The 14,930-nt window shown below is 39.5% G+C and overlaps 2 protein-coding genes and 1 long non-coding RNA gene across 3 annotated transcripts in view; 2 read left to right on the forward strand and 1 right to left on the reverse strand.

Moving 5' to 3' along the window:
- Window positions 1-2,958, forward strand: part of LOC103784056 (shieldin complex subunit 2) — a 42,377-nt gene extending 39,419 nt beyond the window's left edge. Inside the window, 1 exon segment of the mRNA XM_034930427.3 lies at window positions 1,977-2,958. Coding sequence (XP_034786318.2) covers window positions 1,977-2,173 — 197 coding nt within the window. The 3' untranslated portion in view covers window positions 2,174-2,958.
- Window positions 1-14,930, forward strand: part of LOC100969124 (anthrax toxin receptor-like) — a 748,177-nt gene that overhangs the window by 355,244 nt on the left and 378,003 nt on the right.
- LOC117974586 (uncharacterized) lies at window positions 136-14,511 on the reverse strand. The gene is made up of 3 exons (XR_004664640.4): window positions 14,392-14,511; window positions 4,172-4,335; window positions 136-1,517 (listed from the first exon to the last, which is right to left on the reverse strand). It is a non-coding gene; the product is annotated as an uncharacterized LOC117974586 (long non-coding RNA).

A 14,930-nucleotide genomic window follows, 5' to 3' on the forward strand; every position in this document is an offset into this window, starting at 1 on the left:
TGCCCTGCCCCCAGTCTTATGAGCACCTGGTGGAGGTGAGACGTACTATGTGGAAGAGCCTATGAGGATGCAGATGTTCCTTATGTTGCTGACTCTGGCAGTTCATTGGCTTTTTGCAATTAATTTATTAATAAAAATTAATCACATTCTTCTTTCCTGCCTGTATGGAGGACCTGTCTTCTTCCCAAGGCCTGCCCCAAGGGAACCTGTGCTCCTGTTCCATCTCCCTGGAGGCACCTGTCTCCTTATGTTTCAGTCTTTTTGGCTGTTTTACAACCTTGGTTCTCATGTGTATTCAAGAAAATGATGATTTTATATTTATTCAGTTTTTTCCAGTAACTGTTAGGGTAGGAGCCACTTTTTCCAGCTTTCTACATCTTAATTAGAAGCCTCTCTCCATTTTTTCCCCCATTTTCTTTATTTCATTTTTATTCTTTTGGCTATTTTCATTCCTTTTCTTAATGTTACTTATATATTTTCAGTGTTATCTCTTCTTTTTTTTTTTTTTTTTGAGATGGAGTTTTGCTCTTGTTGCCTAGACTGGAGTGCTGTGGCACGATCTCAGTTCACCATAACCTCTGCCTCCTGGATTCAAGCAAGTCTCCTGCCTCAGTTTCCCAAGTAGCTGGGATTACAGACATGTGCCACCATGCCCGGCTAATTTTGTATTTTTAGTAGATATGGGGTTTCTCTATGTTAGTCAGGCTGGTCTTGAACTCCCAACCTCAGGTGATCTGCCTGCCTCGGTCTCCCAAAGTGCTGGGATTACAGGTGTGAGCTGCCGTGTCCGGCCTATCTCTTCTTTTTTGCATAATGTAAATTAGTCTTTATCTCTTAGAGAAGCATCATTCTCATATCACATATACTTCAGTGTTTTGTCCATTCTTGAGACAATTAAAGTTGTACTTCTTGGCATTAATTAGATTGTGATCATAAGTCAAAATGTCATTGGTTATAAAGTGGTCATCAGACCATGCAGACTATTACTAATATTGGTTATGTTTTAGTTTATTGCAGTGAAAATACAAAATTTAAAAGTTATTGTAGAGAATTATCATACCCCCCAAAATATGTCATTGGTCCTCCAGGACTCTGTAGTCCCCATCCAAGAAAGACTGTGATAATTGTCAAGGGGTTAGTACGGTCTGAGCATGGTCGATGGTGCTCTGTCATTCTGGTATTGAACAACCTCCCAAATGTCTTGATTACATGTCCTAAAAAAGTGAGGGGAAGAGTGTAGGACAAATGCAAAATAAAATAACACATTTAGCTATACTTTTAGTATTTTTTATTATTGAGATTCAATATTTAAGTGACCGATTCAAGATTCTTTTATATAAAAAATGAATATATGCGTAAGTAACTGTGATAAGAACTGTGGATGGATAAGAGCACTCGTCTGATGTACTGCAGCATAACCAGAACTGCTGTCGGTCTGAACGGTGTGTTATCTGGGCCTGTTTCTTGTGTCAGGGGGATCACATGCCGTCACTCTGGAGTGCCTCAATAGCTTGTAACTAGAAAGAGAAGGTATAGAAAGAGTAGTTTACTTACCTGTTTATTTATTTAGAGACAGAGTCTTGCTCTGTTGCCCAGGCTGGAGTGCAGTGGCACAATCTCAGCTCATTGCAACCTCTACCTCCTGGGTTCAAGCAAATCTCCTGCCTCAGCTTCCCGAGTAGCTGGGATTACAGGCATGTGCCACCACTCCCGGCTAATTTTCGTATTTTTAGTAGAGACAGGGTTTTACTGTGTTGGCCAGGCATGTCTCGAACTCCTGACCTCAAGTAATCCGGCCACCTCCGTCTCCCAGAGTGCTGGGATTACAGGTGTGAGCCACCGCTACTGGCCGGGAGGAGAAATTTAAAATGGGTTTGAGACTTGAGGAACCAAAAGAAACAATGAAACCATTCAATGTGTGTGCTCCTGTCAAGCTAGCAGTGATCTTGAGAGCTCTGTGTTTTCGTCTTCCGCAGTTCCTTCCTCAGAGATCACCTATGGGATGGTCGTGGCAGACCTGTTCCACTCCTTGTTGGCAGTCAGCGCAGAACCTTGTGTATTGAAGATTCAGAGCCTTTTTGTGTTAGATGAAAACAGCTATCCATTACAAGATTTCTCCCTCCTGGATTTTTATCCTGACGTTGTAAAGCATGGAGCCAATGCCCGTCTCTGAGGCCAGAGGAAGAAACTGCAGGCATTTCAAGGAAGAAGTACTGAAATGATTTGTCTTTTGAAATAAATGAATGACAGGGCTTTTGCTTTGGATTTTTTATGAAATATATTTTACAAAGAGAATTGCACTAGATATATAAATTAAAACTTTTTTCTAAGAAAATCCTGTGAGGTTTAAAAAGATTGTTTTTGTCTTTTGGTTTCTTCCTTTCTTCTGGAGAAATGATCTACCAGTCAAGGCAATATGTAGCAGATCCCTGGGAATTAAAGGTTTGCCCATTTGTTCACTGTATTTAGTCCCTGCTACATTCCAGGCATTGTACTAAGTATGGGGAACCACAGAGAAGACATTCCTTCCGAAACTGCTGCAGTGCTTTCGCTTATCCCTACCTAAAAAACCGTCAATGTGAAATCATTTCCTTGATTATAACTATAATGATAATGGATTAGTTTATATAAACCTATGTTTAGACAAGTTCAAGACAAGCGTGTCTTTCTATAAAAAGTATTGAAAATGAAGGAAATGAGATCATGTTTCAATTTATTAAAGCAGGGAAGAGCGTTCTGTGGTTAGTTCGTGTCTAGGATTTGAGTGCCTTACCGAATGTATTTACCAGCAAACATGTAGCAATCTGTTCTCTCATTGTGATTGTGGAAGAAGCTCATGTAAAATGATAGTCGTTAATGAGCAAGTATGGCGTGGTACTTATTCTGTAAGTTCAGAGTATGCTGAGTGTTAATAGATTATCACATTGCCTGAAAATAAATTCATGATGACATGAACAAGCTTCTTTTACTCTGTGTATGTTTTTAAAAATTCCTTTGGTTCAGAGGTGGTTGTTGTTTTTTAACTTGGCTTCCCTAAGAATGAACCACAAGAGTTTTGTGATTCTTTCAAAAATAATATGCCAAAATGCCTTTGTGGGAGCACACACACACAAATGCATGTTTATGTGGAGAAGGATCCATAGCTTTCAACAAATCCTCAGAGGGTTCTGTGACCAAGAAAGGTAAGAACAAGGCTTTAACTGATGAGTTTCTTTGTGGGGGAGATAAGGGAATTAGAGCAAATGATTGCCGAAGTTTTGTCTAGCAACTAATAAGGTGGGTACAGAAAGAATTGACTCCATTGTGTATCTAGAGAGACTGGAATTCAAACAAAATCATTGGCTCCCTTCAATGATTCATTGAATGGGTGATGAAACTTGAGCCTGTAGTTGACGCCTTCTAATCTGTGCTCTCTCAACTATAACCACACTAGGCAGAGATTTGGAATTCTGATATAAAATCTGCCCAGTCAATATAGGCCAACCAAGAGAGCTGTTCGCTTAAGTGTGCGCTTCCCCACTTCGTCCTCAAGTGGAGACCTAATCCCTACATCAACCAGAACATAATCCCCAGGAAGAGATGGCTCTTCACATCCTATTGGGAAGAAATCTTTAAACCATTTCAGGTGAGTCAACAGATCACACCAACATCTCTTCACAGTTGTTGGTATGTATTTCATTAATTAACACATATTTCCAGGAGCCCTTATTTAGGTTGGGAACTGTTTCCTCCAGTCCTGAGGAATCTGAGCTATCTACAGAAGTTATGAGCTATTTAAGTGGGATCAGGATCAGCCCATTGCTCCTGCTATGGTCTGAATGTGTCCTCCCAAAATTCTTACGTTGAAACCTCATCTCTGATGGCATTCAGAAGTGGGGCATCTGGGAGGTGATTAGGTCATGAGGGCTCTGCCCTTGTGAATGGGATCAGTGCCCTTACAAAAGTGGCCCGAGGGAGCTTCTTTGTCCCCTTCTGCCACAGGATACAGCCAGAAGGTGTCATCTTTGAAGCAGAGAGCAAGCCCTCACTAGATTTTCAATTTTCTGGCACCTTGATCATCCCAGCCTTCAAACTGTAAAAAATAAGTTTCTGTTACTTATAAATTGCCCAGTCTGTTATTTTGTTATAGCACCCAGAACGGACTAAGACACCTTCTGTGTGTATTCTTTACCTGAGTTGACAAGTAAGTGTCTTTATTCTGTTATGTTTTCATAAAACTCAGTGGGGTAGCCAGAGTGTCATCCAGCAGTCCCATATCTGGCAGTCTTATGGTGGGCATTTCAGGGAGACCTCATTCTTCATCTTCTGATAGTTCAGCTTGCAGGGACAGCTCTCCTATTTTTAGAGAACCATTTTTATTTGTTAGTCACTTAGTTTCCCCAGAGGTATCCTTTTTCTAACAGCATTAGAGGCATTCACCTTTCTCCCCACTAGTGCTGTTTCATTTTACATCTTTTTTTTTTTTTTGGTTGGGGGAAAGGGGGCTGATCATCAAATGAGTTGACAACATTGGGTGCATGATCCACCCTGCAGACGTTCGCTGAATGTCTACCATGTGCTAGGCACTGGGAATGCAAAGACACAAATGTCTGCCTTCTGTAAGTTCACAGGCAAGCTGGTGAAGAAATATTTAAACAAAATTATATCAGCGCCAGGATTAAATCTGTGTGGAATACAGAGCCAAGGCAAAAGAGGTAACAGTAGGATGGGTTTGTTAGTCATGACTCTTGGTTGCAAGTGATAAAAACCCAACTCAGAGTAGCTTGGGCAAAAAAGGGGGACTTGATTGACTCACGTAAATGAGGGTAGTACCAGCTTAAGGCACAGTTGAATCCATTGGCCTAAATTACCTGGTTACCCCAACTCCCTAATTTATCTTTCTTTCTTTCTTTTTTCTTTCTCTCTCCCTCTCCCTCTCTCTCTCTCTCATCAGAAGAGGTCTTTTACGCTGTTATTGCAAAAGCATAGATGTTTCTACAGATTTTTGATAGGATAACATTTTCACAGTGATTATGAATTTACATCATCCCTAGAATTCTAAACTACTGGGATCTGAGGCCGTAAGTTGTTTAAGAGTATTCTGACATTACCTTAGATTCAGCAAAACTTGAATAGTTGATCATGCCTTTCTTAGAAGAAAATATCTGTAATTTCTCAGAACAATATAGAATGAGACAGAAAAACTAACCATCCCTATGTGCCTTATTTTAAGTGATATATTTGTATCCTGATGGGTTTCTAGGTGTTGGAACACAGGTCATGAATCATAGAACAATTAGAATAAAGTGTTCATCTTTATCAGTAGCTTAATTCTGGCCCTTGATTTAATGTCAACAGGGGAGAAATGTGTGAGAAGGGATGAGGTTTGCCAATTAATTGTCATTATGTCTTTGGAGGTCTTGAACCTGATTTGTTATTAAGAAGTGAATTCTACCCACTTAAGGCATACATTTGCTAAAGGTGACCTCTCTGCTTCCACGTTGTTAAGAAATCGTGATTTTTTTCAAAACCATCATCAGCTTTACAGTTTTTGAGGAAAGATCTAGAAGCCTGTTAAAATGGACTTACCAGGCAGGGTTCAGCCCAGGAAACACAAGCCACTCTGGGTATTCTAAACAGAGAGAGATTAATGTGGAATTCAGGTGTTTGCAAAGGTATTGGAAGGCTGGAGGAGCAGGCATCAGTCTGAGCTCCAGGAGGCTGCCGCGTGAACGGTGGATTCATGAAAACATCACCATTGGCTGCAATCTTAGACTGAGGATGCAGCTGCTGGCATCCCGGCAACTGACTCTCAAGCACATGGAAGCTGGGAGTTATTTGCTGCTGCCCAAAACTCAGTCCCCACAGCTACACTTGCCAGGAACAGTAGCTTCAGGAAGATAGCCTGGATTTCACTCATCTTCCATATTGCACATGTGTGTGTGTTTCATTGATGGAACATGATTCACACTGAGAGCTTTAGCTGCAAGAAATTTTGGGAAATATGTCTTCTATGAGGCTTTTGGTCTTTGCAGTTCAGGAGCAGTTAGGAGGTGGGACTGGTTGGTTGCAGAGTGAGCTGATTTACTGCACTTAGTCTAGCTTATTAAAGGATGAGCTTATAAACACCCCAGGTAATATCACAATACATAAGTGCTACCTAATTACTGTGTGGGTCTGTTACCAAGAATGTCTAAGTCAAGAAATTGAAGATTGTTTCCTTCAGATTCTGCATCCTAATGTAGAATCTTTCCTATTAGAGTATAAGTAAATTCTTTTGGTATGTTATTTAAGAATATTTGTGAATAGGCTTAATTAAACACCATGTTAAGAAATTATAAACTTAAGGCCAGGCACAGTGGCTCACGCCTATAATCCCAGCACTCTGGGAGGCTGAGGTGGGCAGATCACTTGAGGTCAGGAGTTCGAGACCAGCCTGGCCAACATGGTGAAACCTCATCTCTACTAAAAATACAAAAGTTAGCCAGGCGTGGTGGTGCACACCTGTAATCCCAGCTACTTGGGAGGCTGAGGCAGGAGAATTGCTTGAACCTGGGAGGTGGAGCTTGCAGTGAGCTGAGATCACGCCAGTGCACTCTATCCTGGGCGACAGAGTGAGACTCTGTTTAAAAAAAAAAAAAAATTATAAACTTAAAAAAAAAAACGTTTTCCTTTAAACAAAAACGCATGTTCCTTGTTTTTTGTTTTGTTTTGTTTTGCCTTTTTTGAGAGACAGTCTTGCTCTGTCACCCAGGCTGGAGTACAGTGGCACAATTATGGCTCACTGTAGCCTCTACCTCCTGGGCACAAGCAATCCTTCCACCTCAGCCTCCCTGGTAGCTGGGACTATAAGTGCAGACCACAACAACTGATTTTTTATTTTTTGTAGAGACAGGGTCTCCCTATGTTGCCCAGGCTGGTCTTGAGCTCCTGGGCTCAACCGACCCTCTTGCCTTGGCCTCCCAAAGTGCTAGGACTATAGGCGTGAGCCACTGCACCAGGCCGTTTCTTTTTTTTTTTTAACTTTGGAAAATATGGATGAACGAAGTGAGAAAAGTGACCCTTCTGTTATTCTACCAACCAAAGCTAATTGCTGCCAACATTTTAATAGATATTCCTTCAGTTGTTTTATGCATGTATGATTTTGTACATTTGTCTACTTTAAAATATATAGTCTTTCAATGTTGCCCAGGCTGGACTCAAACTCCTGGGCTCAAGTGATCCATCACCTCAGCCTCCTGCATGTATCTACATCTTATTTTATTTTATTTTTAGAGACATTCTGTTAACCAGGTTGGAGTGCAGTGGTGTGATCATGGCTCACTGCAGCCTCAACCTCCCTGGGCTCAAGTGATCCTTCTGCCTCAGCCTCCTATGAGTAGCTGGGACTACAGGCATATGCCTCCATACCTGGATACTTTTTGTATTTTTTGTAGAGACATGTTTTTGCCATGTTGCCCAGGCTAGTCTAAACTCCTGGCCTCAAGTGATCCCCTTTGCCTCAGCCTCCCAAAGTGCTGGGATTACAGGTGTAGACTACCACGTCTGGCCAACATTCTCATTGATAGTCTTTGCACACATCTTTCATTCCTTCTGGGAATTTATTCTAAGAAAATAGAATTTTGGGGTCAAAGTACTTGTATGTATGTATCTGTACCAGGAAAAAAGCAGAAATTCCAGTATCAACAGATAACGAGAGCCGAGCAAGGTGGTACATGCCTGTAGTCCCAGCTACTCAGGAGGCTGAGGCAGGAGGATTGTGTGGCATGAGCCCAGGAGTTAGAGGCTACAGTGAGCTATGATTGCACCACTGTACTCCAGCCTGGGCAATAGAGCAACACCCTGTCTCTGAAAAAACAAAACAAAACAAATAACCATTGTTACTATTTTGTTGAACATTTTCCACATACCCTGATAGAAAACAGATCTGTGAATGCACATACACAATTTTACGTAAATGGGACCATTCCATATAGGCCAATATCTAGTGTGTACTTTTTTTACTCCACAATTTGCCATATACGTCTTTCCAAATCAATCAACATAGATTAAATCATATCAACTACACAGGATTCCATCATCTGTGTGTGCTCTTGAATCCTACTTTTAAAATGTTCTCAGAAAGGTTATCCTGAAATATATTCCTATCAGAAGTTTTCCACACTCTCTCTAAACTGAATGGCATAAGTAAAAGACTAGTTGTTAGGTTTAAAAAAGGTTATCTGTTTTAATTGGAATTTTTTTTTGAGGTTTTCTTTTTCTTTTTTCTTTTTCTTTTTTTTTGAGACACAGTTTCACTCTGTCACCCTGGCTGGAGTGCAGTGGTGCGATCTTGGCTCACTGCAACATCTGCCTCCTGTGTTCAAGTGATTCTCCTGCCTCAGCCTCCTGAGTAGCTGGGATTACAGGTGCGCACCACCATGCCCAGCTAGTTTTTGTATTTTTAGTAGAGACAGGATTTTGCCATGTTGGCCAGGCTAGTCTTGAACTTCTGGCCTCAAGTGATCTGCCTGCCTCAGCCTCCCAAAGTACTGAGACTACAGGTGTGAACCACTGCGCCCAGCCTTAATTGAATTATTTTATTGCTAAAGTGATTGTACATTTGTTTCATATGCTTATCAGTCATTTGCAGTTTGCTTTTTCATATTTTACCTTAGACCATTTTTATTTGGGAGAAGCCTTTTATTAAATTAGTATGTTCTCATTATAAAGTTAGTAATTTTTAACATGCGTTGCAGACATTTTTCCCAAGCTTGTTATATATGTTTTGACATGCAGAAATCATAAATATTTACATGGATCAACCCATCAGTCTTTTTCTTTATTGTTTCTAGATTTTATGACATGCCTAGATAGCTTCTTTTCTACTATAAGATTATACACATTTTCTTCAAAAAATTTTTTGAAACATTTATGATTGTTATATTTGTATTTAAATCTTTAATTATCTAAAATTTAGTGCATGGTATGAATGGATCTAACTGATTCATTTTCCTAAAATGGTCAGCTGGTTGTCCCAACACTATTGATTTCTTTCTTTCCCATCAGTGACGTAGATGTGATCTTTATTATAATATGAAATTATTATTCCTGCTAGCATTACCTGTGGACTTTCTAGTCTGTTTCATTGTTCTATATTTATTGCTGAGCCAGAACCATACAGTTAGAATTATTATAACTTTACATCTGATAGGAAAAGTACCCCCATATTTTTCTTCATTAAAATTGTTTTTCTCAGACATCTTTGCCCATCTGTTCTTTTTTATTCCCCATTAAGAGTATATGTTGCAGTGTTTTTTAGTATATTCAGAGTGTGTGACCATCAGCACACTCAATTTTGGAACATTTCATCACCCCCAAAAGAATCATCCATAGTTACATTAACTATACCACCCCACAGCTCTTCCTTAAGAGGAGCTAACAGTCGCTCCTCCATACCCACCCCCTTTCCCCCAACCCTAGGTAACCACTCTTCTACTTAGTGGCTGTATAGATTTCACTATTCTGACATTTCACATGAATGGAATCATACAATATGTGGTCCTTTGTAACTGATTTCTTTCACTTGGTATAGTGTTTTCAAGGTTCACACATGTAGCATGTATCACTACCTCATTGTTTTTATTGCCAAATAATATTCCATTGTATGGATATACCACATTTTATGTATCTATTCATCAGTTGATGGCCAACTGAGTTTTTCCCACTTTTTGGTTATTTTTAATTATACTATCATGAACATTTGTGTGCAAGTCTTTGTGTGGATGTATATTTTCATTTCTCTTGGGTATGTACCCAGGAGTGGAATTGCTGGGTTGTATGGTTTAACCATTTGAGGAACTGCCAAACTTTTCTAATGCAGGTGCGCTATTTTACATTCCCATGAGAATGCATTGGAGTTCTGATTTCTCCACATCCTCACCAGCACTTTTTATTATTATCTGACTTTTTGATTATAGCCATCCTGGTGGGCATGCCATCTGTTTTTGAGATAAGTTTAGAATCATTTTTATCCCATTGATATTTTTAATGAGATTGCTTTGAATTTATGGATCATTTGGACATGTTTTCAGTGGTTAAGCCTTACTATTTAAGAAGAGCATGCTTTTTCAATTAATAAAGTATTCTTTAATGTTCCTTAGCTTTAGCTTTATTTAGCAGTCCACATTTAAAGGGTATTAACTATGGAAATTTTTTTTTTTTTTGATACAGGGTCTCACTCTGTTGCCCAGGCTGGAGTGCAGTGGTATGATCTCAGCTGACTGCAACCTCTGCCTCTCAGGCTCAAGCTATCCTCCCACCTCAGCCTCCTTGGTAACTGGGGCTACAGGCATGTGCCACCCCACCTGGATAATTTTTGTATTTTTTGTAGAGATGGAGTTTTGCCATGTTGCCCAGGCTGGTCTGGAACTCCTGTGCTCAAGCAATCCACCTGCCTCAGCCTCCTAAAGTGCTTGGATTACAGGTATGAGCCATCAGCCAGTTTTTTTGTTTTTTTAAATCATTGATTTCAACTATGCTCTGTTGAATCCCTTTTCCATCCCTTCATGTCTCACATGCCTCACATAACTTCCCAGGCATTGTGTTTTAGAAAGTCTGGTATTGTTTAAATTCCAACCTCATTTTGCTCTTCTCCAGAGCATGTCCAGCTAGTCACTAAAGGGACTTGGAATGGGGAGGAGATAGGTGCACTCTTCCTTTGCTTTGACTCCAGCTGTTGGAGCTGGAGGGAGGGCGTGAACTGGCACCGAGGTGAATTCTCCCCATTCCTTCCCAGCTTCCTGAGGCCTAGCTCCTCCAGTGAGCTGGGGAGGGAGAAAAGAAGGAAAGGGGACAGTGGTACTTACCAGGCAGCTACCACTGTGGTCCTCTCCTTTGATGGACTCCGCTTTTCTAGCCAGTACTTAACTGCTGATGCCTTCTGTGCAGCAGGCGTTGAGTACTCCTCTTTCTGGGGTCCATGTGAGAGTTCTTTCAGAGCTCACTCTTCTATGTACTCTATGTACTCACTCTATCTTATGTACACAGTTGTTTTCATGGGAGATGCAGCTCTGTCTGGTCTTTCCTGCCCCCTCCACTCTCTCCAACTGTACCTCCTTTCTCCATCTTGCAATCTCTCTCTGATTCACTTCACTCGTGCTCAGACAGGCATGGAGAGCAGGTCAGCAAATTCTTCACACTATCAGACTTTAGACAAGCTAAGGAATTTCCTTCTCTGCATACTGTATATAGCACAGTTTGATTTACGTAACATCCTAATCATACTGTCTGGAAGAATCTTACCAAAATGATATTATTCCCCTACATGGGGAATTAGGGCTTGATTTTACCTTCTTTATTATAATTATTTTTACTTGATCAAATTACTAGGATATATTCCTCCACTTCTAAAGAATACAATTTCCCTGTGTTAGAAAGATCAGTTCCAGTGTGGTGGCTCACTCCCGTAATCCCTGTACCTTGGGAGCCTGAGATGGGAGGATTGCTTGAGGCCAGGAATTGGAGACCAGCCTGGACAACATAGCAAGATCTTGTCTCTATAAAACACTAAAAAAAAAAAAAAAAAAAAAAAAAAATTAGCCAGGCATGGTGACACACTACTCAGGAGGCTGAGGCAGGAAGATCACTTGAGCCCGGGAGTTTGAGGCTGCAGTGAGCTATGATCTGCCACTACACTGCAGCCTGGATGACAAAGCGAGACCCTGTCTTTAAAAAAATAAAAACAACAACAAACATACATAAATAAAAAGATCACATCCAAATAATAGAAAAAGATGATATGGTTTTGGTCCCTAAAACTGACATCACGTAGGAGATATTGGGACTTTGTGGGTGGGAGCCAAGCCCACGCTGGTGCCCCTTCTCTAGGTCACGTCTATACTGCTTGTTTGGATTCCTTGGCAAAAACTGATTATGCAAAGACAGTAGGATGCCTGACTCAAATTGGGTCAATCAGATCCTTTTTCTTGGAATTTAAAAAAAAATTGCATGAAAATGTATAGTTAAATGCACAGGTCTTAAGTGTACAATTTAGAGTTTTGACAAATATATACATTCATGTAACTGAACCCCAAACAAGATATGGAGCATTTCCATCACCCTAGAATTTTCGTTCATCTCCACTTCCAGTCAGTCTCCTCCATCCATGATGGCCAACCACTATTCTGATTTCTATCACTATACACTAGTTTGATCTGTGTTTGGACTTCATGTAAATGAAATCATACAATATATATTCCTTTGTAACTGGCTTTTTTTAACCTAAGAATGTTTTTCAGGCTTATCCATATTTTTATGTGAATCAGCAGTTTATTATTTTTTATTGTTCAGTAATATATCAATGTGTGAATATATTATCCATTCGCCTGTTGAAGGTCATTTGAGTTCTTTCCAGTTTCAAACTATTATGAATAAAGCTGCTAAAAACATTTTTAAAACAAGTCTTGTTGTGGACATAAGTTTTTGTTGGGGCAGGGATTTAAATAGCTAGGACTGAGATTGTCAGTTTATTGGATAGGTATATATTTAACTAGAGAAGAATCTGCCAAACAGTGCTCCAAAGTTGTGCAATTTTACACTCTCCGCAGCCAAAACGGAGGCTTCCAGTTGTTGTACATCCTTGTCAACATTTGAGATGTCAGTCATTTTCACTGTAGCCATTCTAGAGGCTGTAAAGTGGAACCTCCTAGTTTCGGTTTCTCTTTCACTGATGACTAATGATGCACAACTTTTCATGTGCTCATTGGCCATTTGTATACCTTCATTTGTGAAGTGTCTCTCAAGTCATCTGCACATTTATCTTATTGGGTTGTTTGTCTTTTTACTGATCAGACATATGTATTCTAGATAAAAGTCAGATATATGTATTATTGCTATTTCAAAGCATTTTGTTCAGCAGTAGAAATGCTGGCTATATGATTTGAGAATAAAAATACGTATGTAATCGTAACAAGAAGCCTTAAATAAATTAAAATGTCACTATTTTGAATAACTAGAATATATATTAAGAAAAATAATCCCAGGAAATAAAAAATATGCTAGTAATATATTAATTACACATAACAAATTTACAAAATTATATTACCATATAACAGTAATACATAATTCTAAATAAAAATAATCATGCTCACAGATAAAACCAAAAACTTTAAGAGCTTAATTTATTGAAAGGAAATGATTTAAATATCATGAGGGAAATAAAAGGAGACAAGAAGTAGTGGAACACTCTACTGTGCTCCTGCTGTTTGGGAAGATGTACTATACAGAGTTAATTCAACAATAAACAAAGTCCCTGAGGGATGGCCTATACAAGTTGACAAGTTGATTTAAAAATTAATTGAGGGAATTAAACAGAAATGTAAATATTCCAATAACCATCGAATTATACATTTTAAATGGATGAATCATATATGTGAATTATATCTCAATAAAACGATTATAAAAAAAGAATAAACAGGGAATTTTTTTTTTTTTTGAGACAGAGTTTTGCTCTTGTTGCCCAGGCTGGAGTGCAATGGCACGATCTTGGCTCACCGCAACCTCCACCTCTCAGGTTCAAGCAATTCTTCTGCCTCAGCCTCCCGAGTAGCTGGGATTACAGGCATGTGCCTCCATGCCTGGCTAATTTTGTATTTTTAATAGAGATGGGGTTTCTCCATGTTGGCCAGACTGGTCTCGGACTCCCAGGCTTAGGTGAGCCTCTCGCCTCGCTGTCCCAAAGTGCTGGGATTACAGGCGTGAGCCACTGCGCCTGGCCTAACAGGGAAATATTTTTCAAGTTAAAGCAAAAAACAAGGTAAGCCAAGTAAAACTATATAAAAATATATGATTTTGGTGTTTACAGCGCATTGGGTAAAAAATCTTACTCAGAAACAGTATGTAAAATATTTCATTTTTAGAAAACTATACATTAAATCAATGGAGAGTGGCCAAAAAATTTTAACACTGTTTATCTCAAGGAGCTACAACTATGGTAAATATTTTCCTTAATAATGAAATGTGGAAACATTTCTGAGAACAGAAATAAGACGAAGATGTCCATTATCATCACTTGTATTCAATACTTTCCTGGTATTCCTAACAAGAGTAATAAGGCAAAAAAGTTGAAATAAAAATACTAAGATTGGACCTAAGATACAAAACTATGTATGTATATTAACAACTCAAAAGAATCCAGAGACAAGTTATTAGAATTAGTGAGTTTAGCATGACTGAATAAATGGTCAAAATAGGAAAACCAATTTTATTTCTGTATACCAGCAAGAGTTAGAAAATAAAACATTTTAAAACAATACCATTTGTGGTAGCATAAAAATTCAAATGTCTGGGGAAAAATTTAATGAAAGATGTCCATGACACTTTAAATATTATTTAGAGAAATGAGAGAAGAGGTAAATAAACAGAAGTACATACCATGTGAACTGATTAGATGACCCAGTATTTTAAAGATGTCAATTCTCCCCTGAATTGACTTATAAACTCAATGCAACCCCGGGCGCAGTGGCTCACGCCTGTAATCCCAGCACTTTGGGAGGCTGAGGCGGGCAGATCACGAGGTCAGAAGATCGAGACCATCCTGGTTAACACGGTGAAACCCCGTCTCTACTAAAAAAAAAAAAAAATACAAAAAATTAGCCGGGCGTGGTGGCGGGCGCCTGTAGTCCTAGCTACTCGGGAGGCTGAGGCAGGAGAATGGCGTGAACCCGGGAGGCGGAGCTTGCAGTGAGCGGAGATGGCGCCACTGCACTCCGGCCTGGGCGACAGAGCAAGACTCTGTCTCAAAAAAAAAAAAAAAAAAAAAAAAAAAAAAAAAAAAAAGAAAAGGAAAAAGAAAAAAATCTCAATGCAATCCCAATCAAAATCACAATAGGCTTCATATATATATATGTGTGTGTGTGTGTGAGAGAGAGAGAGAGAAGTTGCATGGTTAGGTGGTAAAAGCAGTGTTTGCC

This window comes from Pan paniscus, chromosome 8, assembly GCF_029289425.2.
Source record: "Pan paniscus chromosome 8, NHGRI_mPanPan1-v2.0_pri, whole genome shotgun sequence".
In the NCBI taxonomy this organism is placed as follows: Eukaryota; Metazoa; Chordata; class Mammalia; order Primates; family Hominidae; genus Pan; species Pan paniscus.